This window comes from Anabrus simplex, chromosome 4 (assembly GCF_040414725.1).
Source record: "Anabrus simplex isolate iqAnaSimp1 chromosome 4, ASM4041472v1, whole genome shotgun sequence".
NCBI lineage: Eukaryota > Metazoa > Arthropoda > Insecta > Orthoptera > Tettigoniidae > Anabrus > Anabrus simplex.
The window spans coordinates 303,294,488-303,319,385 of record NC_090268.1 but is presented as its reverse complement, the minus strand read 5'-3'; the positions used below and the strand labels follow the sequence as shown (position 1 = coordinate 303,319,385).

Genomic DNA, 24,898 nt, shown 5'->3' with positions numbered 1-24,898 from the left:
TGGCACGCAGAAGCGGTGTCGCCAGTTTCTCGCTGGAGTTTCCACTATTATCATATTAAGCTATTTGGTATTTCCTAAACGTAAATTAGAAACAAGGTACACCTAGCTAGCCTACTTAACCTAGAAAACGTAATTTACTGAAGACCAACTGAATTACTTGTTATAAAATTTAAATAAATATCACTACTCCCAATTTCTACCAACAAGCACTAAACACCACTATATAAATAGCACTAAATGAATTACAAATACAAAAATTAAGCTATTTCAATAGGTTTTAACAACTTCATCACTACAATAATGCAAGAACTCTCTCAACAGCCAACCGTTCTCAAGCGCATCCAACAAGAAGTGGACAACTTGCAATGTCATCGACTAGTCGAGTCTTTCGGCTCAGCTGCTGTGTAGCGGATGTTATGTCTGGAGCAGCGTGGGAGAGATTGGGTATCGGTATTGGAACCATACCACCGCGCCGACATATGACCCACGTTGGGTCACAGCCATAGGGGACCATACGCAAGTTGCTAGATGGTATAGGATCTTTTTGGTCAAGAGTCATATGCCACCTCATCTGGAAAAGCCATGAAATGAAAATTAATCCAAATTGATGGGTGAAAAAATGCTCTTCTGACCGTGCGAGTATCGACCGCCCATCCCTCCGTTCCTGTAACACAACGTCCGGCTTCCCAGGGCCATGGTGTGTTCGCAGCATAATATCAAAATAAATAAATTCTAAGATTAATTTATAGGCATAATATCAGAGATATTACTCTGTTCCATTCTTAAAATTTGATCGTTGATTGATCGTCCCTTTTTTTTTTTTTACTGGACCCTAACGATAAGCACACAGATTCTTTGAACACTAATTTGAAATATACTCTAATACATGTATTTGTTTGTAAATGTGACGGTTTCTCGTTAATGTATTTGTTCTCTACCAGAAGAAAACACAACACTCCCGAATTTCAGAGACAACTTTGAGTGGTCACCTAATGGACACGACACAACAAACAACACATAATAAACAGATGTCGGGTCTGGCATCAAACCCAGATCGCATTGAACAAAGAAACCAATCACGGTGCAGAACCTGCTCTCGAAGTACAGAACAAACATAACATTGGGAGTAGTGATATTTATTTAAATTTTATAACAAGTAATTCAGTTGGTCTTCAGTAAATTACGTTTTCTAGGTTAAGTAGGCTAGCTAGGGGTACCTTGTTTCTAATTTAGGTTTAGGAAATACTTTAGGTAATAATAATATCTTTAAAAATATTTGCGAATGAAAGAACAACGTTAAATAAAAATACATGCACACACTACAAAACTCCACTGGAAAAACAATTTTAAAAAAAAATCAAACAGTGAACAAATGTGAATGGCTGTATTTCATGGGAAGAATGTTGTGTGACGACAAATCCTGGGTTTGCCTTGGGACTTGAACCAAAGATCCACCGCGCCACCAGGGTTGGTCACTGAAAATCCCTATCTGTGATGATGTTTAAAGAAAAACAAACATTCTAATCTGGCGTTCCCGTAACTCATATCCTTTACAGAAATGAACATAAAGCAATTGGGAAATACGATAGTGCGAACTTATTTCGTGAGCCACTGCATTTCTCCATTCTGTGTGCAGACTTGACATAGTTATTTCACGAAGTTCTCCCTTAAACAAAACACAGTTGTGGCTCTACCTCCTCAGACAATAAAACTCTCCCCACATGGTCCCGACTCATCTGCCAGGCTAGTGACCCAACTCTATTAAATCCACTTAACAGCGAAGCATATTGTCTTCTCAAGAAATATCATGGTAAATATCTTTTCATCCACAATTAAAATAAATCACATTCCAAAGTTTCATTCATTTATACATACTCTGCACATTTGCCTCTTTTATTTCATGTCAAGCCTTTATTTATCCTAACACTTCCACAGAATCTAATCATTAATGACCTGGGTTCACGACTAAGCGTTCGCACAGAAAATGACCTATGGTTTTCTTCTAACTTAAACTCAAAAGAACCATTCAAATGGATATGAAGGTGGCCATTATTTTCAGTCTATAGAAATTATAACCTTAACAGAAAAGAAAAACCCTATCTAAATTGGGAGGACATGTCACACATCACACAAATTTATACAGCTATTTCTCTATATTACGAGCATGGAAAATTTCTTTAAAACTAGGGTGCATTGCTATTCCAATGATTAACACCTCAGCAAAGGCATCTGGATGACCCTACTGTCATGCATTACAGATATAAAATTAATATCCCAATATAAAGAGACAAAAAAATTATATACCGTTTGAAATCATAAAACAAAATTACACTTTACCCCTATTATCTAAAGCACTAAACCTTTTGGATATATAATATTTAATCCATGCTCATGCATTACTCTCAATTTTAAAATTATATATTCTTGAAATTTCTATCACATTTTAAAGTACTTCCCCATCTAAATAATCTTGCTTAATAAATACAAAGACCGACCCAAAGCTGTTCCCAAATTTAAAAAAAACCATATTTACCTTTACAACCTTATTCTACTTAATTTACATATTAACAGTGGGGCTCCATGGCTAAATGGTTAGCATGCTGGCCTTTGGTCACAGGGGTCCTGGGTTCGACTCCCGGCAGGGTCGGGAATTTTAACCATCATTGGTTAATTTTTCTGGTACGGGGGCTGGGCGTACAGTATGTGTCGTCTTCATCATCATTTCATCCTCATCACGACGCGCAGGTCGCCTACAGGAGTCAAATCAAATGACCTGCACCTGGCGAGCCGAACATGTCCTCGGACACTCCCGGCCCTAAAAGTCATACGCCATTTCATTTACATATTTACAAGAAATTAAAGCCCGCATTTACAAGACTACATAATATTTCAAGTCGGTGTACTTATCGTCATGTTGGGATGTCCATGGCTTGAGCCTCGAAGAGGCCCCTGGTGAATGTTTACGCCTGCATGATGCTGGTACGGATCACTGGTTCAAAGTCTTTTCTTGCGATCACCATCGGCACCTTCATGGTCCTGAGATCGGATCCACTGGAACTGTTTAATGCAAAAGGACGTTCAATTAACCACGTCTTCGTTCAACACTGTTTTAAAAAAAATCAAATTATGGTGGAATCTATTTTAAATTTTCACCAACACTGTTTATCAAAGCGACTTATGGTGGAATCTTATTTACATTTTCACCAACAGTGTTTATCAAGAAACATGTACAGTCTCCATGGTCTTTTGCCCGCTCAAATTTTCACATTATTTCCACCTCACCGGAATTTTTTCATACGTGTCCATAATCAGCATGTGGATTACTTATATGTTTAACTCAAAATTGACTCTAAGACAGCGTAATGATACAATTTGAATTTTCACTCCCATACAAAGAAAATAGATTCGCTGAGCCGCGATGTGACTGTACCGTCTGTCTGCTCCCAACACTTCACGGTAAGTCCTCTCCTCTCAATAGGCTGGTCCCTTAAATAAACTCAACCCAACTCATAGAATGGATAGCAGACTGTCCTCACTAAATTTCTATATCTCGTGTTCTACGGGTCTTCCGACATCGGTGATGCGGTCAAAATATGCAGCTCATAATTTTATGACATCTGATTATATGCAGACAGCAATCCGATCAGTAATTTAGCAGATATCTTCAATCAAATAAGGCACTACTTCGGGGATTTCCCGTCTGGAGTCTGGGTTCACAGCTGGCGTGGGTACGCTTCTAACGCTTACATCATCCTCTTGCGATGCACTTTGACTAACGCTGAATTTTTATAACCCTTTATAATTTTAGCAGAGGTCTAATATGCTCACATATGACATACTGATCTTTCCCTTAATACGTAATGCAATTATTTTGAAATATCCAGTCTCAAGCCAAGTTAGCAAGTTGGCATTACCGTATTTTGGCCATTTTTAGGGGGCAGGGTTATTAGAATGTGTCTTCCCTCCTTGTTCTTTCCTTAGCTAGCGTTCTCTGGGGATTTTTCAAGCTATAAAATACTTGAGTCGGCGCCACCAAGTTGGAGCTGTTGTGCAATCCAATGCAACCTAACTTCCACATGGACAAAGATGGCCAGAAATATGCCTCAGTTCCCTCAGTCAGTTGCCGATTAATTATATCTATTACCGATATGGTTACAGTATGAAACAATGAACTAAGTGTACGTCAAACGGGGCTGTGTGACTGTCGTGTACAGGCAATGAACTGTGTTACTGTGATAGTGACAGCGAGAATAACAGTGAACTGATTTAAACTGTAAACATCAGCTGAGGAAGAGTGACTGTGATATGTATTAGTCTGTAAGCAATAGTGTGAACAATTACTGTGACTGGTCGTGAGAGCAGCGAGAGTGTGAACTGTGTAATTGTGTGTCTGTGCTTTGTAAGTAGGGGCCCTAGTGTGCCTGTGTTAGTGTGTTAGTGCAGTTAGCTAGTTAATAAATCTTAGAAGTGAGCGCTACCTGCCGGGCTGAGTGGCTCAGACGTTGAGGTGCTGGCTTTCTGACCCCAACTTGGCAGGTTTGATCCTAGCTCAGTCCGGTGGTATTTGAAGGTGCTCAAATACGTCAGCGTCATGTCGGTAGATTTACTGGTACGTAAAAGAAATCCTGTGGGACTAAATTCCGGTACCTCGGTGTCTCCAAAAACTGTAACAGTAGTTAGTGGGACGTAAAGCCAATAACATTATTATTGCAAATGCTACCAGTTGTATGTTCATTTATCTACTACTCTGCAACATGTAACAATACTTTCAGTATTTACTGAGTCTTATTGGCTACCTTTGTTAGAAGGCAGTATTTTGAAATAAATGGAACATATCTTGTTCCAATCCTGGTCACTCCTTGTGAGATTTGTGCTGGACAAATTGGAGGCCGGACAGGTTTTTTCTCCGGGTACTCCGGTTTTCCCTGTCATCTTTCATTCCAGCAACACTCTCCAATATCATTTCATCTCTGTCATTAATCATTGCCCCAGAGGAGTGCGACAGGCTTCATCAGCTGGCACAATTCTTATCCTTGCCACTAGATGGGGACTTCATTCATCCCATTCCTGACCCGGTTGAATGACTGGAAACAGGGTATGGATTTTCATTTTTCAGTCGTGTAACAGTGCAACCTGGATAGTCTTAATTCATTACACACTAATTTCCTGTTTTCTAGTTTGTGGGACAATTCTTCACTTCTTTGATCACTATTTATGAAATATCTCAAATATTAAATTGCTTCCTTTCTGACAGGACCTGGCCTGTACTATTGTTTATTGTTTTTGTTGCAACATAACCCCAAGGTAAACACCAATGAAGTTACACTCAACAAACACCATAGGGGTTACCAGAAAGGAGAAAATGAAAGGGTGAACAAGCGAAATATTCAAACCAGTATCACATTCAGAAATAAACTTACGCAGAAACAAGTGGGCATTTAGGGAAGCAAGCTGAAAACCCACCCCTCTGGATCTCCAGGATAATGCCTTGCCTAAACTACTAAATAATAATACCTGAATACTTCAAATTAAAATTGTAATCAATCTTAGGATCAGATTGCCCAAAAAAATAATTAATTTGAGAAAATATAAGAATACCTTTGTAAAATAAGATCTTTGAACCAATAAAATATAGTATTTTTAAAATAAATTACTAAATTAACAAGAAATAAATTGCTGCACCAACATAATTTAACTTTTTTTAAAAATTTAACTTGATCAAAATTAATAAATTTAAGTGGGGAACGAATATCAAGGTTTCATCTCATTTCGTACCATTAGGGGCCGATGAACTCGATGTTAGGCCACTTTAAACAGCAAGCATCATCATCATCATCATCATCATCATCATCGAATATCAAGGGTGAATGAACATGAAGGGTTTATACCAATTTATAGTGGAGGGATAAATCACAAAAAATATGACTTAAAACATAGATCAAATTAACCAGACCAATGTGAGAGTGTAAGGACTACCTTGAAGAATTATATGTTAACACATGAAAACAGAACCCCAAACATGAAAAAAAATATTCAATCACAGGTCAAACAAACCAACATCCAAAATAAAATCAGAAGGATCAGTAAACTAGCTAAATCAAATCACATAGATGAAGAAACAATTAGTAATAATCCCAGGCTCAGTAACCCGTTCATCCATGCACAGAGTATCAACAACAACCAATCCCCAGATCAAAACAAAAATCAGTATCCCCATGCGAGAACAAAAGAAGATTAAGGCCAGGTAACAATGATATAATTACTTCATTGGGCAAAAATGGAGGGATGGAAACACAACAATGCAGTATTAAAGAAAAGAATTTAAACGCTTGAAACACTCCACTAGAAACGCATAAAACCTCATGTAATTACAAGCTTTAAGGAAAATATCACCCTTTTGAATGTTACAGTTTCAATATAGGTTTCAAATTTTTACAATATTTAAATACTTATGGCGTCCCAAAGATTAATGAATAATAATTAGACGTTTTCTTTTAAATGACTTATATATAAGAATGTTAATAATTTGTAAGCGATGATAATTTTAATTTTAAAAGAAGATTTAAAATATCCAAGAGAAATTAAAATTTACCAAATGAACTAATAATAAAAAATAATAAACTTTAGAAGAAAAAGGAAGCAAATGGTGATTTACTCAGCGCATGAGGTCTTTATGGAATCAAAAGATAATGAAAATTATTAACAAACCTGTTAGTAGTTCTGGTACCATACTCTTGGTGGCATGCGATTATCAATAGTTGGACAACTGTAATGCATGGCAGTAGTGGTAATGTACATACGATACTGATATAATATAGTACAGAATTAGTAAATATGTATAGCTTAAGCAAAAAGGTTGTAGAAAAAGAGGCGCAGATAATAATAATTGAATGATGGAAACGCGCAGTAAGGAGCTAGGCCAAGAAATGAAAGAGTACAGGAACAAGAGAAAACCAAAGATTAACAATATAAATAAGATATATTGAACAATAAACAAATAAATATTGAAACATTTTGCAACAAGATAATAAATCGAAGACAAGAGTTTGATAGATAGTGAATTATATAGAGAAAACCTGAGAAGATACGAAAAATGTGCCACATTCACAAGAAATGTATCCAAAAACCTTATGACCAAATACAAAGCATACAATGAAGAATATAAAAGCTGAATAAAAAAAGGAGCAAAACCTGAAAGAAGAGAAATGCGAAAGGAAGGGAAGGGGGAAGTGGAGTAAGGATCGAACTGGGAAAAGGATTTTCTTCGCTGGGTGTGTCTATGCTGCGGGATCTGTTATTATGATATTTATAATACAAAGTAGCATACGTCCTAGGAGGCGGATGATGATATTTACAATTTTTACATTGTCCGTAGCGCAGTTTGGGATTGAAAGGTTTTTGCAGAAATAAAGTCTTGCATATGTGATTTGAAGATAAAAATTTAAGCCAATGGAAGAAAGGTTCATCTGTGGCAGATGGCCCAATAGAGAATTTAATGTCCAAATAACATATTGATAAGTCTTGCTCACCAAATTACTTGAAGAAATAACAGTCCAGATGGAAGTGACATTATACAACGTAGCTCAGTTATTTTGGTGTTCCACCACTCCGAGACGAAGGCAGACCCAATTTTGTAGCAGCGGAGTGGGAATATATAGCAGTACAGAAAGATCGAGAAAAGTAAAGAGGCTGAAAGCCAGCAAGTTCCAGAAGCATCATTATCACGTGTTCAATAGGTGAACACCAGCACACACACGACGGAGAAGGCGAAGCGTAGAGAGGATGACGTGAGAGTCACATGATGAATAGAGTAGCCAGTCGACAGGTGAGCAGAGTAGTTGAATGCGTGGAACAGCGGCGACGTGATCGGAGAAAAAGCAGCATGCAAGGTAGAGAATATATGTAGTATAAGCGGAGATTGTAACTTATTCCCCACGTGCCGGTGAAAGCGGAGCGTCAAGATGATGCAGAGACGATAGCGTGGCGGTCTTCACAAGGGGCGCCGACTTGGAAGAGTGAAGATCGTGCACAAGAAGGAGAAAGCAGACTGGTGAGAAAATGTGTACCCAAACGAAGGAAAAAGGGAGGGAAAAAAGGGGGGGAAGGAAAGAAGGGTGAGGAAGGTGAAGAGATGGACCGGTCCAAAAAAGAGGAAAAGGGGATTAAGGAGGAGGGAGGGAGTTCACAAAATTGAGCGGTGATATATAAACATTACATAAGTAGTACAATATAAAGTATATAATGTAAAAAAATATGTATGTGGCACGGAAGAAAATGATATGTATAATTAAGAATGCATAGGTTTCCAAAAGAAATTCCATGAGGGTAAGGTAAGAAAGAAAAAAGGAAAGTAATTTAGCCTCTCATGGGGAGTCCGGGTCGATCGGAGTGATTGAGACCAGAATCTGATGAGCAAGATGTATTAGAAAAGGGTCGGAAACCCAAGGACCCAAAAAAAAAAAAAAAAAAAAAAGAAGGAAACATTAAAATAACCGAATAGTGCTAGGACAAAAGAACAAACCCCAAAAAAAAAGTTGTTTGAAAGGAAACAATCACTCGGAGAAGGAAATCTTTCCCCAGAATAAAAAAAAAAGGAGGGAAAGAGAGAAAAGAAAATATTAGTTATCAGAAGTAGGAGCATGGAATTTTTTCAGCTGAGAAATATGGACACGTTTGACATCAAAGGAATCTGAAGTGGACTGTAAAAGGGCATTAGCAGGAGTAGGCAGGGAAATTATGCGAAATGGGCCTATCCACCGAGAAACTAATTTAGCAGAAAACTGATCACTAGCGGAACTTTGGGGGTGATTACGTAAGAGAACCATGTCGCCAAGTTTAAAGGTAGAAGGTCGATGACGGGAGTCATGTGTTTTCTAGGAAAGAAGATGAGAAAGAGCTTCGGTCCAAAGAGATTGAATAGATTTAGAGTCATCAGAATCTAAAAGAGTGTGAAGATCCCAAGTAAGTGATAAGGGAGTATGAAGATTGCGGCCCAAAAACAGTTTAGCAGGGTTTTGTTGGGTAGAAGAATTTATGCTCGAATTGAAAGCAAGGACTAAAGCAGAAAGATTTACATCCCAATCCTTATGGTAGGAGTTGTGAAAAATAGAGAGAGCGATTTTAAGGTTTCGGTGATAGCGTTCGACATTATTAGCTTGGGGATAGTATGGAGAGATATTTATCTTCTTAATTCCCAGTAGGAAACACATTTGAAAGAAAGCTTTGGAAGTAAAAATAGAGGCATTGTCGGAAACTAATTAGAAGGCAACCCAATAGGGGAAATATGATGTTGGAGAGAAGATTAATAAATGGAAGAAGAAATTTTGCGTAAAGGGTGAAGTACCAAATACTTACAAAAACCATCCAGTAAGGTAAAAATATAGGTGTTACCACGTGATGAACGAACAAGAGGTCCAACCAGGTCAATAAAAAAGGTTTGAGCTGGAGAAGTAGGAGGAAGAGCAGAATGTAGGCCAGCAGATCTAGAATTTAGAGGTTTAGCTAACTGACAAGGTTGGCAAGTAGAAACATACTGACGAATATCTTTACGCATTTTAGGCCAGAAATAAAGAGAAGTAATGCGAGCATAAGTCTTGGCAAATCCAAAATGCCCTCCCGCAGGAGAAGAATGATAATAAGAAAGTATCATGGGTTGAAGGATAGAAGGGACAACAACTCTGGCAGAAGATTTAGGGGTGGATTTAAAAAGAGGTAGACCTTTAGAAAACACAAAGGGACTGCGATAGGAAGGGTCTGAATGCAAAATTCATCCTGAAGTTGATGAGATTGGCAAGACTGGAAAGATAATGGGAAATCAAGTAAGGAACAAATTAAATGATCCAAAGGCGGTGAATCAGAGGTGGGGAGCGACTGGAAAAGGTAGGAGAAGGAGAAGCGTCAGAGAATGAAGGATCAGATAGACGAGATAGAGCACCTGCAACACAATTCTGGGTACTGGAGATGAATTTAATGGAAAATTTAAAGCGAGAAAGACGGAGCAACCAGTGGCCAGTTTTGCCAATTTTGGGAGCATTAGAGAGAAGCCATGAAAAGGCTTGATTATCAGTTTTGACAATAAATTCTTTATGATCGAGGTACTCAGAAAAATGTTCAAGGGTGGTCACTAAAGCTAAGGCTTCTCGTTCATAGATGGAATAGTTATGTTCAGTGAGGAAAAGTAATTTACTAAAATAAGCAATAGGCAGAGGGGTACCTTCAACAACTTGATTAAGAACTCCAGAAATAGCATAATCAGATGCGTCAGTGTGAACTTCGAAGGGTAAAGAGAAATCAGGGAACTGCAAAATGGGAGCTTTGATAAGAAGAGATTTAAGAGCAGAAAATGCATGTTGTTGAGTAGGAGTCCAAAGAAATTTAACAGCCTTACGTTGGAGATAATGCAATGGTTCAGCAATATGACAGAGGTTGGGAATAAAATGGTTATAAAAAGAAACCATGCCAAGAAAGGTACGCAATTGTTTGATGTTTTCAGGGGGAGAAAGTTGAGTAATAGCAGCAGTACGATCAGGATCAACAGAAACACCTTGGGAGGAAATGATGTGACCTAAAAATTTAACAGAAGTTTAGGCAAGAGAAAGTTTGGAAGGGTTAATAGTGAGACCTGCCGTATGAAGACGAGAAAGTACTTTGGTAAGATGAATAATATGGGAGTCAAAATCAGGAGAAAAAATTAATAAATCATCTACATACGGATAAAGATATTTGTATTTAATATCAGAAAAAAGGGAGTCAACAAGGCGTTGCATGACCTGGGATCCTACATTGAGACCAAAAGGAAGCTTAGTAAATTGATAGAGACCATTAGGTGTAATGAAAGCAGTAAGTTTAGAACTAGCAGAATCTAAGGGAATTTGGTAAAAAGCGGAGTTACAGTCAAATATGGAAAAATATTTAGCATTAGCAAAAAATTGAAAAGCGTTAGGAAGGTGATAAGCATAAAATTTAATCTTACTATTGAGATGACGATAATCTATGACAAAGCAGGTGAAGATAATTCAGAGTTGAAGGGATAATGGTACCATCAGCAAGCATTTGAGGTATGTGTTGCTCCAAAAGTTGCATACGAGGTGGACTAAGATGATAAGGGGGAGATCTGACGGGAGAGTCGTCCAAGAGATCAGTATGAGCCTCATAATTGTGGACAGTACCAAGATGTTCTGTAACAACGTCAGAAAATTGGTTGAGTACCGAGGTAAAAACTTCCTGCTGAGACTCGGTAACATAAACATGCGAGTTAGAAAGATGTAATGAAGTGGGGTAATCAGAAAGGTTAATCAAAGGAATGCTAGTCACAGAATCAAAATGAAAAGAAATAAAAGAGGTTTGAGTGTGGAGAATTTAGCCAGTATGTGAAGAAAAAAAAAATCATATCCGAGTATAAGGAGAATAGGAAGATCTTGAGCGACGTAAAAAGGAAAGGACCATAAAAATTTAGAAATCTTTACTGTAAGAATAAGTTGACCAAGAATATTTAAAGGGTGACATGAGACAGAAGTACATAAGTCCGAAAAACGTAATTGAAGGTGTGGATGAAATTGAAGTAGTTGCTGAAAGAAAGAGGAACTGAGAAGTGAAATAGAAGCTCCAGAGTCTAATAATGCAAGGGAGGGAATATTCTGAAGTACAGCAAGAATATAAGCAGATCGAGCCTGACACGGAGAGGCGAGTGGCATATTTTGCCCCATAGACCGAATGCTGCCTACATACGGTGGGAGAGAGCGTTTTCCGATCGTGGAGTTGGACAATAGCGAGTGATACGGCCTCGACCTTGACAGCGAAAACAAGAGAGAGTGGATGTGTGTGGATGAAGAGAAGTAGAAGGAGAAGAAGAGGGGAAGGAAGAGGAGGGTGGGGTGGGAAGGATTGGAGGAGGAGGGGGAAGAGAAGCATAATATGAAGCATTACTATAAGAAATGAAAGTGTCCATTTGAGCAATATGATAAAGGTGAGAAATAGATGTGGGAGGAGAAAAAGGTTGGTTGATTGCCGAAATGGAGGAGCAGCATAAAAACAAACCAGAGAGATGATTTCCTGAGGATGTTCAGATATGGCAAGAACATCAGCAAAGCCAATGAGAGAATCCAAAAAGTCATAAGTCGTTTCATCAGAACGTTGATGACGACGTAAGAAAACAGAGCTTAACTGCTGGCAAATTTCATAGGGAAGAAAGTAATTGTGTAAAACGGAGCAAAATTGAATCCAATCGTGGCAGTCAGACATGTGTTGTAAAAGAAAATTACTAAAATGACCAGAAGTTTTAGAATACAAGAGAGAAAGTAATTAAGAAAATGGGGCCAAGTTTAGTTTTAAGAATTTACGAGCTGCAAATAACCAGAGTGTAAGTACTTGTGGATGCGTCGAAGTGAGGTGGGGGACTAAGTCTAAACATTTCTTAATAAGATGGAAGTTAATAGCCTGTGAATGAGAAGAGGTAGAAAAGGAGTTAGGAGATTCATACAAAAATTGTGGAGACGGAGTAGGCGATGGTGTAGGTTGGGGTGGGGAAGCGGTTAAGAAAGGTTTGGGAGGGGGAGGGGGCGATTGACCTAAAGGGGATTTTGGAGTAGGAATAAAAGCGGCATAATCAAGAGATGGTTCTTGCGGCGGTAAAGAAGTTCCGGAAGAGAGTAGGTCAGAAGACAGCGTAGAATCCGTAGTGGAAGAAGAATTATGAGAAAGTAAATCATAAGCAACAAAAGGGTTTGGAGCCGAGAAATTGACAGGATTGGAAGAAAACGTAGAAGAAGTGTCGGATTGATAAGGAGAAAAATTGTCTGAAAAGTAAGCCATAGTAAGAAGACAAGCAAAAAGGACAAAGACTATACCGAAAATAAGAATAAAAAAGAAGAGACGGGAATTGAACCAGAGTTACTCTGCTACCATACTGTTAGTAGCTCTGGTACCATACTGTTGGTGGCGTGCGATTATCAATAGTTAGACAACTGTAGTCCACGGCAGTAGTGGTAATGTACGTACGATACTGATATAATATAGTACAGAATTAGTAAATATGTATAGCTTAAGCAAAAAGGTCGTAGAAAAAGAGGCGCAGATAATAATAATTGTACGATGGAAACGCGCAGTAAGAGGGAGCTAGGACAAGAAATGAAAGAATATAGGAACAAGAGAAAACCAAAGATTAACAATATAAATAAGATATATTTAACAATAAACAAATAAATAATGAAACATTTTGCAACAAGATAATAAATCAAAGACAAGAGTTCGATAGATAGTGAATTATATAGAGAAAACCTGAGAAGATACGAAAAATGTGTCACATTCACAATATAGATTTAAGAATTGTATCCAAAAACCTTATGACCAAATACAAAGCATACAATGAAGAATATAAAAGCTGAATAAAAAAGGAGCAAAATCTGAAAGAAAAGAAATTCGAAAGGAAGGGTAGGGGGAAGTGGGGTAAGGATTGAACTGGGGAAAGGATTTTCTTCGCCGGGTGTGTCTATGCTGCGGGATCTGTTATTATGATATTTATAATACAAAGTAACATACGTCCCAGGAGGCGGATGATGAGATTTACAATTTTTACATTGTCCAGAGCGCAGTTCGGGATTGAAAGGTTTTTGCAGAAATAAAGTTTGCATATGTGATTTGAAGATACAAATTTAAGCTGGCGGAAGAAAAGTTCAGCTTTGGCAGATGGCCCAATAGAAAATTTAATGTCCAAATAACATAGTGATGTCTTGCTCACCAAATTACTTGAAGAAATAACAGTCCAGATGGAAGTGACATTATACAACGTAGCACAGTTATTTTGGTGCTCCACCACTCCGAGACAAAGGCAGACCCAATTTTGCTACTTGCTTTACGTCGCACCGACACAAATAGGTCTTATGGCGACGATGGAATAGGAACGGCCTAGGAAGTAGAAGGAAGCGGCCGTGGCCTTAATTAAGGTACAGCCCCGGCATTTGCCTGGTGTGAAAATGGGTAACCATGGAAAACCATCTTCAGGGCTGCCGACAGTGGGGCTCGAACCCACTATCTCCCGATTACTGGATACTGGCCGCACTTAAGCGACTGCAGCTATCGAGCTCGGTAGACCCAATTTTGGAGCAGCGGAGTGGGAAGATATAGCAGTACAGAAAGATCGAGAAAAGTAAAGAGGCTGAAAGCCAGCAAGTTCCAGAAGCGTCATTATCACGTGTCCAATAGGTGAGCACCAGCACACACACTACGGAGAAGGCGAAGCGTAGAGAGGATGACGTCAGAGTCACGTGATGAATAGAGTAGCCAGAGAACAGGTGAGCGGAGTAGTTGAATGCGTGGAGCAGCGGCGATGTGATCGGAGAAAAAGCAGCATGCAAGGTAGGGAATATTCGTAGTATAAGCGGAGATCATAACAAACCACAACGAAAGAACCAAAATAAAAACCCAAAAGAATGAGGGTGAGGAATACCATATCCACAAAAACACAGGAAAAATAATAGTAAAAGAAATAATACAAGAAAACACAATCGAAATAATAATAAGAGAGGAAAATAAAATTTGGATAAGCGGAATAATTTTCAAGTTACTGGACCAAACACTATACAAGTCATTTCAAAATATCAACAAAATGGCGCTCAGATGATGGAATAGAAAGAGAACTCAAAATGCCAATATCTCGCCAGGAACCCCACAAAAATAAATTAAATGGTGCCTAATAAGACAAATTACATGACCCAACAACATAGATAAATTAGTACATACAAGAGTAGTGAGGTGTTCCATTGCAACTTACCCATGCCGATCTATGCACTGATAAATCATCGATCAAAATAAACAGGAAATAAACTACATTGTTAAAAATGTTACATATCTGTTACGATTGCTGTCCCTTATAGGGATATAATACTAGTTTCTAACCAACCTCTGTCGGTTTGAGCTTCATCCCAGCAGATGAGGACTGAGACATGGCTTGATGTGTCCGCACACAGTCAAGTCCAATGGCAGACTGCCAACATTCAGTAAGTGACCGCACGAATGTGTGAACAGGGCGAATTACGTGCACTCTGACGGGAGAGTTCGTACACGAGACGAGTGATTTTATTCATTGCCAGAAGGTATCAGAGTCCACAACAGTTCACCGGCGGCAGATACAGGCTGCTATGAATGAATCTTTCACAATAAGTACATGACGAAGATATTCCCGACGTAGAGTCATTTTTAAAATGAGTGGAAGATAATGTAGTCAGTGTTCAAACACATTTGAAATTCAAACTTATATGTGCCGTCCAGACACATAACACTGGCCTGCGAAAAAAATATTCTCTCCGGCGAAAGGCTGAAGAGGTTACTTACCCTAATTTAGGTGTGATAATTTCAAATATGTAAACTGTTTTTGCCTATCACGTACCTTCTTTTACTATTTGAAATCCAAATTTGACATATTGTTGTAATTTTGATAGAAAACACCAATAATAGAGAATATGTGTAATTTTAATGGGACGTGATCAAATTGCAATGAATATACAAAAAAGTAACATGTTCGTTGCTAGAATGAATCTCACTACAAGAATACAATTTTTTGTTGCACTTCGATGTGAATGCTGTGTTGATTTGCGTTTGTGTTCCTCAGTAGTGTTTTCTTGCACTAGACACTACAGACTGACATCATGGAGACGTCCCATCGCCCCTGATACCTTTGTTCCATTTCTTTTAGATCCTGATAGAATCGCTTGCCATGTTCCTTGCTGAATGCTCCTAAATTTGCAAGAAAATAATCCAGATGACTGTGCAGGAAATTTAATTTTAAGCTCATACGGCAACCCAATTTCTGGAAGTTGTACAGCATGGGTTTCCACAAACTGTTGGTATTTGACAATTTGCTACATTTGAATGATGATTCCCATGCCTGAAGTTGGGTTTCGTTCATCGTCGTACTGAATATCGGATCCTTCATAAGTATCCGAATTTGGGGCCCGTCAAAAACACCTTAATTTAGGCATCCGACAGTCCTGGAAATTCTGACAGAGGTAGCGAAAGCAGAGACTGCCTCTATCCAAACTCTTCATGTACTGCTTCATAATTCCCAATTTAATTTGTAAAGGGGGCAATAATACACTATGAGGATCAATTAATGGATGATTTACAATGGTTTTTTCTCCAGACACAAACTGTTTCCTCTTGGGCCACTGAGACACTAACCAGTGGCGATCTCTGTCCCGAGAGTCCCACTCACACAGAAAACACGGGAACTTTGTATATCCTCTTTGCTGCCCTAATATGATACTGCACACTTTTAAATCACAGTACAGTAACCATCTGTGTTCATTGTAGTTCAGTTTCTGCAACACCATAGATAAATTGTGAATGTTTTCATGAAAAGATGTTGAATGGGCGACTGGCACTGAAGCAAGTTTATTTCCAGTGCAGAAGAACACCTATGAGACTTCTTTGACTGGTATCAATAAATAGATGCCAGTCCTTTGCTTGGTAAATTTGTCTTCATGAAGAAAAACTGCCGGAATTCTTCCTCCCAATTTCTGTAACAATATGAATTTGTCCCAGGAAGTAAAAAATTTCTCTCTTTTAATCTTAATTGTTAAAGTTCACTCTTTTCTTTAGTGAGGCCTAGGTGGCGCACCAAATCATTAAAGTCACACTGTTTATAAAGATGTTGAGTTTTATCCTCAACATCGGTACAAAGGTATCATCACCATGCTCTGCACTTGAAGATGACGAAGACACACTCTCTGGTAAATGTATTGATGGTTTTGGGACAGGAATATCGGGTCCATGTACAGGGTTTTATGCAGATGGAAGGCAGGGATACACAATGTGCCTTTTGTTTTTCATATTGAACCCGGACACTTTACATACACAGAAATAACATTCGTCAAAATTATTCATTTGTTCCCGCCAAGCCATTGGGATTCCAAATAGTATTGACGGCAGCAGCCTATTGTACCATTGCTGCAGGTTTTCTACACACGTTTTGCACACAATATGGGGTGCGAAATTCTTGTCCTGATCACCTAACTTCATGTTAAAATGTGCTAGGCTTTTTGTAAATTGCATAATATTTTTCTTCTGGCCTTTAATTGTATACTGGCCATACATATAACGGAAAGAGTTGGGGATTGTTCACACATTTTCACCTCTGAACATCACTGCCACTTGCCATTTTAACACAAACTAACTCACTTATTCACTCAATCAGCTTCAAGTGCACATTGTAACTTGTATACAAAGGCGTGACTCACGTTCCCAGATTCTCCTCTCAGACTACGGAGAAATGCTATCTTGGTATTTTGACCTTGTCTGACATTGTGCATGCGCGAACTGCAACTGTTCTAATTGTTCTTCCGGTGTTCCTGCTCCCCTCCAAAACAGAGCAGGTACAATATTTTCTCTCGGACATGTCCATACCTGCATTCCATGCGACCAATCCAAACCTCATTTACAACAACAAAGCATAAACATGGGACAGACTTCTGACAAATCTGTACAAGATACAAAACAACTGGTATTATTTTTAACATGAAAAACCTACAACCTGTGTTTCAGTCATTGACCGGGTCAGAGATGTAATGAATGAATCATATATAGGCTATTAGTACGATGGGGTTGCCACTCCCAAAGTGATTTATTAATGACTGATAGATGCTATGAAATGAGAATTGGAGAGTGCTGCTGGAATGAAAGATAACAGGGAAAACTGGAGTACTTGGGGAAAAATCTGTCCCACCTCCACTTTGTCCAGCACAAATCTCACATGGTGTGATTGGGATTTGAACCACGGAATCAAGCGGTGAGAGGCCGATGCGCTGCCATTATTTTTAATATAAGAGCGCTAAATGTAACATATATCACATACAATTACTTTTGCCGGAAAATCTTTGCAGGCCGGTGTAATTTTGAATACAGCAGTATATAGTGGAAGGCTTAACTTTCAGTAATTATATTTGTAACATAATAATGTTACATTGTATGTAATTTTAGCAGCTTTGTTGAAAATGTTATTTGGGACCATTATATCTCCTATGAAACTGCTGTTGTTTCTCTTGTAGTTTACTGGGCCAGTTGGCCCAGCTGATGACGACCAAGAATACGGGTCGAAACCGGTACCAGTTATAATTAAGTAGGAATGTGTAACTTGCATTTCTTATTTTAATAGTATTGAAAGGTTGAAACATCATGTATCTTCTTTCAACTTAATAGTGAACTCACTTAAGTACAGAACACTGTGAAATCCTTATGGGATAGGAAAGGCCTAGGAATGGGAAGGAAGCGGCCGTGGCCTTAATTAAGGTACAGCCCCAGCGTTTGCTTGGTGTGAAAATGGGAAACCACGGAAAACCATCTTCAGGGCTGCCGACAGTGGGACTCAAACCCACTATCTCCCGGTTGCAAGCTCACAGCTGCACATCCCTAACCGCATGGTCAACAAACTTATCCCATCATCGCCATAAGACCTATCTGTGTCGGTGCGACGCAAAAAAAAAAAAAAAAAAAAAAATTAAAAGAGGTGGAATTAACACACAATCCTGGGATTTAGATGATGCAACATGTGAAAGTGTCAATCATAAATACCGCCTCATCGTCTTTGGAAGAAAAAAGTTAGTTTCCCTTTTTCTTAATTTCTTAGTATTTTTAAGATTCTTGTTGAAAATAATACACTTTGGCACCACACCATTTCTACATCAGTCACTGTGTTTGAAGAGGAATGATGTAGATGTGAACGATAAACATGGAAGCTCCATCAGGCTCAGCACCGCCCTCTCCCAGCCATTCCATGTGATTTGTGTGCACGTATGTTTCATGCCAAGATTGGGCTACTATGTTATATGAAACACATTCACAAAGAATTGTGTGTGTGAAAATGTAAACTGATGAAGAATATGTGTACTCGGATACGAGTGGCAGCAGCCGATGACCAAAATATCGAGAGATCCTGATAAAGTGGAAGAAAGTGGAAAAACTCTTGTGCTGAAAATACATATTTTAATGCATCATATAACAGACTGGAGAAATCTGTATCTCTTTCTGATTAAGTATATAAGGCAAATTCTTGAAAGGATGATTTTTCTTGTGGCTGTTGTATACTTTTAAATTTTTTATGCACATAATTTCTTGTGCACTTATGTATTAATCACAACTTGATCTCTGCTAATTCTTTTATTGCTATAAACACACTGTAATATAAAATCTATATCTTTTATATTGTGTCTTGTCTGGTAAATATTAATCATGAAAAATGAAGTTTTACTGCTAATAAGAGTTGCTTTTTTATATTGTTAATTTGTTTTCAGCAAGTGCAAGGTATTTGGGCCCAAAATTTAGATGATGCAACATGTGCAAGTGTCAATCATAAATACCGCCTCATCGTCTTTGGAAGAAAAAAGTTAGTTTCCCTTTTTCTTAATTTTTTAGTGTTTTTAAGATTCTTTTGTATAGATTTGTTCTGAAGAGTTTATTTTTTTCAGTTCTCAAGGAATTGTGTATTACGTTGACGAGAGTACTGGAGGCTTAGAAGTTTCTCACCATATAGTTTTATCAAGTAAGGACTACCCTGGTTCCCCAGGACATGTTCAGTGCATTCGCTGGACCCCTGATGGATGTGCCATGGCTGTAGCTTGGTCCCATGGTGGACTTTCTCTGTGGAGTACTTTTGGAGCTCTCCTCATGTGTACTCTAGGATGGGATTATGGACTTCATGTTGATCTTGTGCATTCTAATCCCATTCTCATTCATAGTATGGTAAGAAACATTTATGCATTATAAACTTGTTGGTAGGTCATGTGCTTAATTATTGTGCTATGTGCTTTATTCTACTTGTTCTTTCATGTTATAAACAGTCAGCCGTTTGACATAATGTGTAATACACCACAGCCACCTTTCATGAAGGAATTAGTGGTGTACAGTTGAGCAGAATATTGTAAATTAAAATGCAAATTCTAACAATAGTGAGAAGATCACCTGTTGCAAAGTGGTCTGAAGAACAAACAACTGCATTTCTCCATCAAGATGAAGGAGTACTGGAAATCTAAATTATATACACACCACAAAGAAGTTTGGAATATCAAGGATGTTATGCATGTTGTTTATTGTATCACAGAAACACACAACCTGGAAGTGTAAACTTCCCTTCTTCACTCTGCCTTAGTACTCTCTATGACTTCCTCTAGCATTGTTCAGGTCTCTGATGTGCTATAGCATGCTTGCGATCAGTACATTGATGTACTGAAGAAGAAGGTCCCATTCCATCTGGGCAACACTAATGAGATCTGGGAGTACCTGTGAAGGTTGTAGATAATTAAAAAACAGCTGTTTACTGGGTGAGTTGGCTGTGTGGTTAGGGTCGCACAGCTGTGAGCTTGCATCCAGGAGATACCAGTGGGTTTGAACCCCACTATTGGCAGCCCTGAAGATTGTTTTCAGTGGTTTCTCACTTTCACATCAGGCAAATGCTGGGGCTGTACCTTAATTAAGACCACGGCCGTTTCCTCATCACTCCTAGGCCTTTCCTGTCCCATCGTCGCCATAAGACATATCTGTGTCGGTGCGATGTAAAGAAAAAAAAAAAGAAAGAAAAGACAGCCGTTTTCAACTTGTCCCATGCATGTTCAACATGTTCAATGGCATTTCACGTCCAGTAAATTAGCTAGCCAAATGACATAGCTGATACCCACCTTTCTAATGAAGTTACTTACCGATGTACCTCAGTGATTGCAAGTAATCAGCTTCATTTTCCGTATCAAATTCTAATCACAGAGAGTTACAATAATTGAAAATCTTCCACTTTTTTGATACTTATTTATTTGCTTTTTAGCAAATTATTAATTATAAACAGTACATGTTTCGTTCTCACTTGAGAACATTTCAGCTGTTGTTAAGCTTAGGTGAATCGCTAAGTTTCTGAATACATTATTTTCAGGTACATTGTTCCTCTTAAAGACTAATTTGAATATAAAATTAAATTAAAATGATGTTAAAACAATGTGAGGGTTAATGGGTTAATGAAATGAGATAGGATGAATACATAGTTAGCCTGCTTAAAAACTATATCTATTCATTAGAATAGCTGTTAAAAATTTCAACTCTGTTACACTAAAAATATCTATTTGTCTTCCAGTTAAAAGGTTTTTTGAAACGTAAATGGCTTCTTGACACTGTTCTTATTACTGCTGAATACTCATTTCATTCACTCCTTCCAGGTAGGCTGTTATTTATTTTGAGCTTGCTTAATGTGCCTTAAATTGAGTCTAATGCGGAACTTTGAAGCTGATTGCCGGTCACTTTTTGAGAAGGGAGCTTCGTCTTAATTTCTGTAATGAACTGAGGAAAATAGGAATTTGTTCTCTTTGTAAAGAAAGCATGTGTCTTTACATAAAAACTTAATATATAAAATATCCAACTCGTTGGCTGAACGGTCAGCGTACTGGCCTTCGGTTCAGAGGGTCCCGGGTTCGATTCCCGGCCGGGTCGGGGATTTTAACCTTAATTGGTTAATTCCAATGGCACGGGGGCTGGGTGTATGTGCTGTCTTCATCATCATTTCATCCTCATCACGACGCGCAGGTCACCTACGGGTGTCGAATAGAAAGACCTGCACCTGGCGAGCTGAACTTGTCTTCGGACACTCCTGGCACTAAAAGCCATACGCCATTTCAATGTATAAAATGGTTCCATACCTTAATGTTGTTAGATTTCAATTCTACCGCGACCCCGGAGGGGGAACGTTTGAAGCTGCTTTATGTCTAGTATAATAATAGTGTGTGTGTGTTCCTCTGTTTGTTCCTCCTTTCGGGGAGGCAAGGCTGCGGAGAGGGGAGGAGGCGTGTCGCTTACTGTCACGGCTTCGGCTTTAGAAGGGGTGGGGAGAGTGGATGTACAAAATGGCGGAGGCTTGTTCTTATTTATCATTTTATGGTCTGTGTTGTTTCTTTTGCCTAAAGTTTCAAGACTTGATAATATCCCTTCGAATATAGGGTTTCTATTGTCAATTGTATCGTTCAGGTTATTGTCCTGATTACATTTTTGTTCTAAATAAATATATAAATTTTCTAATGTATTTAAAAGAGCTCCTTTGTTTATTTTTCATAATATAGTTAAATCCTGCTCTATAGTTGTGAACTTATGTCCGGTTGTACTCATGTGTTGGCCCATCGCAGAAATTTTTTAATGTCTTTCAGCATTGACATGCTCTAGGTATCTTACAGTAAAACTGCGCCCTGTTTGCTCGACATAAGCTATTCTAATGAATAGATATAGTTTTTAAACAGGTTAACTATGTATTCATCCTATCTCTTTTCATTAACCCATTAACCCTCACATTATTTTAACATCATTTTAATTTAATTTTATATTCAGATTAGTCTTTAAGAGGAACAATGTACCTGAAAATAATGTATTCAGAAACTTAGCGATTCACCTAAGCTTAACAACAGCTGAAGATGTTCTCAAGTGAGAACGAAACATGTACTGTTTATAATTAATAATTTGCTAAAAACAAATAAATAAGTATCAAAAAGGTGGAAGATTTTCAATTATTGTAACTCTCTGTACCTCAATGAGGCGAGCATTGTCATCGACAAACATTAATTCAATACCATGTTCATCCCAAAGGAATATTGCACTTGGTCGAAGAATTTCATTGGTCTACTGCTGGGCAGTTAATGTTGCTCAAATTGGTATCAAAGGTGTGCAACCATGCAAAACATTACACCACCACTTCCAAATGCATGCACCTCTTGAACATGCTGGTACTTTCCAAAATGTCTTTTAGTATCCTTCAGCATCGTGTACCTGGCTTAAGTTATGTCTATACTTCATCTGCAAACATGACATTACACCATTCATCCAACTCCCAATTACAGTACAGCTTGTACAGATACATACAGTAGACACAGGTTGTCATCTCATAATTGTTGAGCAGTCAAAGTTGGTCTCCTCTGCACTGTTGTACAGATATACTGATCTTGACATGGTGTTCTCACCTTCGGTCTGACAGTCACATCATTGGTCTTATAGTATATTTTCCAAGTTTTTGACACTGCACTTTGTGTAACCCGTACGATAGGTGATGATGATGCTGCTCGTGTATGTCCACCCTGAATCAGTGCCACAGTTCCTGGTTGGTTAAACCAGGAAATACATATTGCACATGAAACGTAAACACTAGTTGAAGTTCATACTGTATTTTATACATTATTACCTGCTTTCACCTGAAATGGCATAGTTCACCCTAGGTCTCAACACAGACCCTAGGCAGTGACATCTGCTGTATCATAAATAAGCAATTAAATTACTTGTGTGCATACAATGCTCTCTACCACTTACAACAGGACTATACACGTCCTACCACATAACGTGCCTACTCACATTAAATTCCAACAATTTTTTTGGTGTATGTGTCTGTATACTGTATATTATCATATGACCTCAGCTTCTGGGTGCAAGCATTTATATTTTATGCTATTTAAGCTGCCTACATCTCAATTTCAACATTTCATTTTACTCTAGCAGAGAAGCCAGAGTTATATTTGGGCAATCTATTTCTGAGTTTTAATTAATTTTATTTGGTAGACATAAAATGTGCCACCAAAGTTTTTATATGCTGGTATTTTACAACATGAAGTGACAAACTGAACTTATTTCCACCATTCAAAATTCTGAATTTCTCTGCTGGATTTGAACCTGCAGTCTTTTTATCTGGAAGCAGACACACTCTTGCTAATATACAGAGGGATAATGTTGTGTGGTACCGTGTATATGCGAATACTCTGCACCATCAAATAATCCACGCACCCTCATTTTGGGGGAGAAAATTAAAAGAAAGAGAAAATTGGCGTTAGTTTGTGTTCTATTTGCAAGTAACTAATCTTAATGATATACTGAGAAAAAGACTAGGTCATTGCTTTGTTTGGGGTATGGCATTATATGAGGCAGAGTTGTAGACATTGAGAAGAGAAGATGAAAAAAAGGCCAGAAGAGTTTGAGATGTGAGTATGGAGGAGAATGGAAAGAATAAGCTGGATTGGAAAGAGTGAGAAATGAAAAAAATATTGTAAAGGGTTGGTAGAAGTTATAAGAGAAAGGAAGAACTGGATGGGACACTTAATGAGACAGGAGTGTTTGTTAATGGAAGCACTGGAAGGATTAGTTTGTAGGAGGAGACTGAGAGGAAGGAGAAGATACAAGATGATAGATGACATCAAAGAAGGAGGAACTTACAAGGGTCTGAAGAGGATGGCAGAAGACAGGTGAGCATGGAGAGCTGCCATGTGAAAACCTGCCTGTGAGCAGAACATATGATGATAACGATGATGAATTTAATATAAATTTATTTTAACATGTCATAATCTTTGCATATTATTGCAGAAACATTCTGCCTAAAGTAGAAAAAAATTACAACTTTTATCAATTTAATGTTAGTATGTGCTATAAAATATTCATTCAATAATTATATGCGCCCTTACCTATATTCATAATCACTTTGATCGCTATCACCAGCAGAGGAATCACATTTGCCATCGCCATCTTTCCATAAAATATCATCCTCAGTTCCTTCAAGTAAATTCTTGATAATACATTTTTTGAAGGATTTTTCCATCAGTGATTGGAGAATGGAGTCCCCTGCACATTTTGCCTATTCACATGACCATACTCACAAATTTGAATCGTATCCGGATGCTTGATTTTCCCACTCTACATCATCTTGTGTTTTTCATCAGACATCCATTGTAGGCCTATATTATCGTTGTTTCAGTGCTGCTTTGAATCATTAGTTCATATACATATTTAGTGGTTAAAGGGTGGATGTTAGGCCTCCAGAGATAATCACCAAATCAGTTTTTCCTTATCACAGCTTCTGTCTCACTTCTTGAGTTGCGTGTTCATGGAAGCTGTCCAGGGCCAAGATGTTACA

General features: G+C 38.2%; 1 protein-coding gene across 1 annotated transcript in view; it reads left to right on the top strand.

Moving 5' to 3' along the window:
- Positions 1–24,898, top strand: part of Rich (Guanine nucleotide exchange factor subunit Rich) — a 629,630-nt gene that overhangs the window by 197,813 nt on the left and 406,919 nt on the right. Inside the window, exons 6-7 of the mRNA XM_067145638.2 lie at positions 19,281–19,372; positions 19,455–19,728. Coding sequence (XP_067001739.2) covers positions 19,281–19,372; positions 19,455–19,728 — 366 coding nt within the window. The remainder of the gene's footprint in view (positions 1–19,280; positions 19,373–19,454; positions 19,729–24,898) is intronic.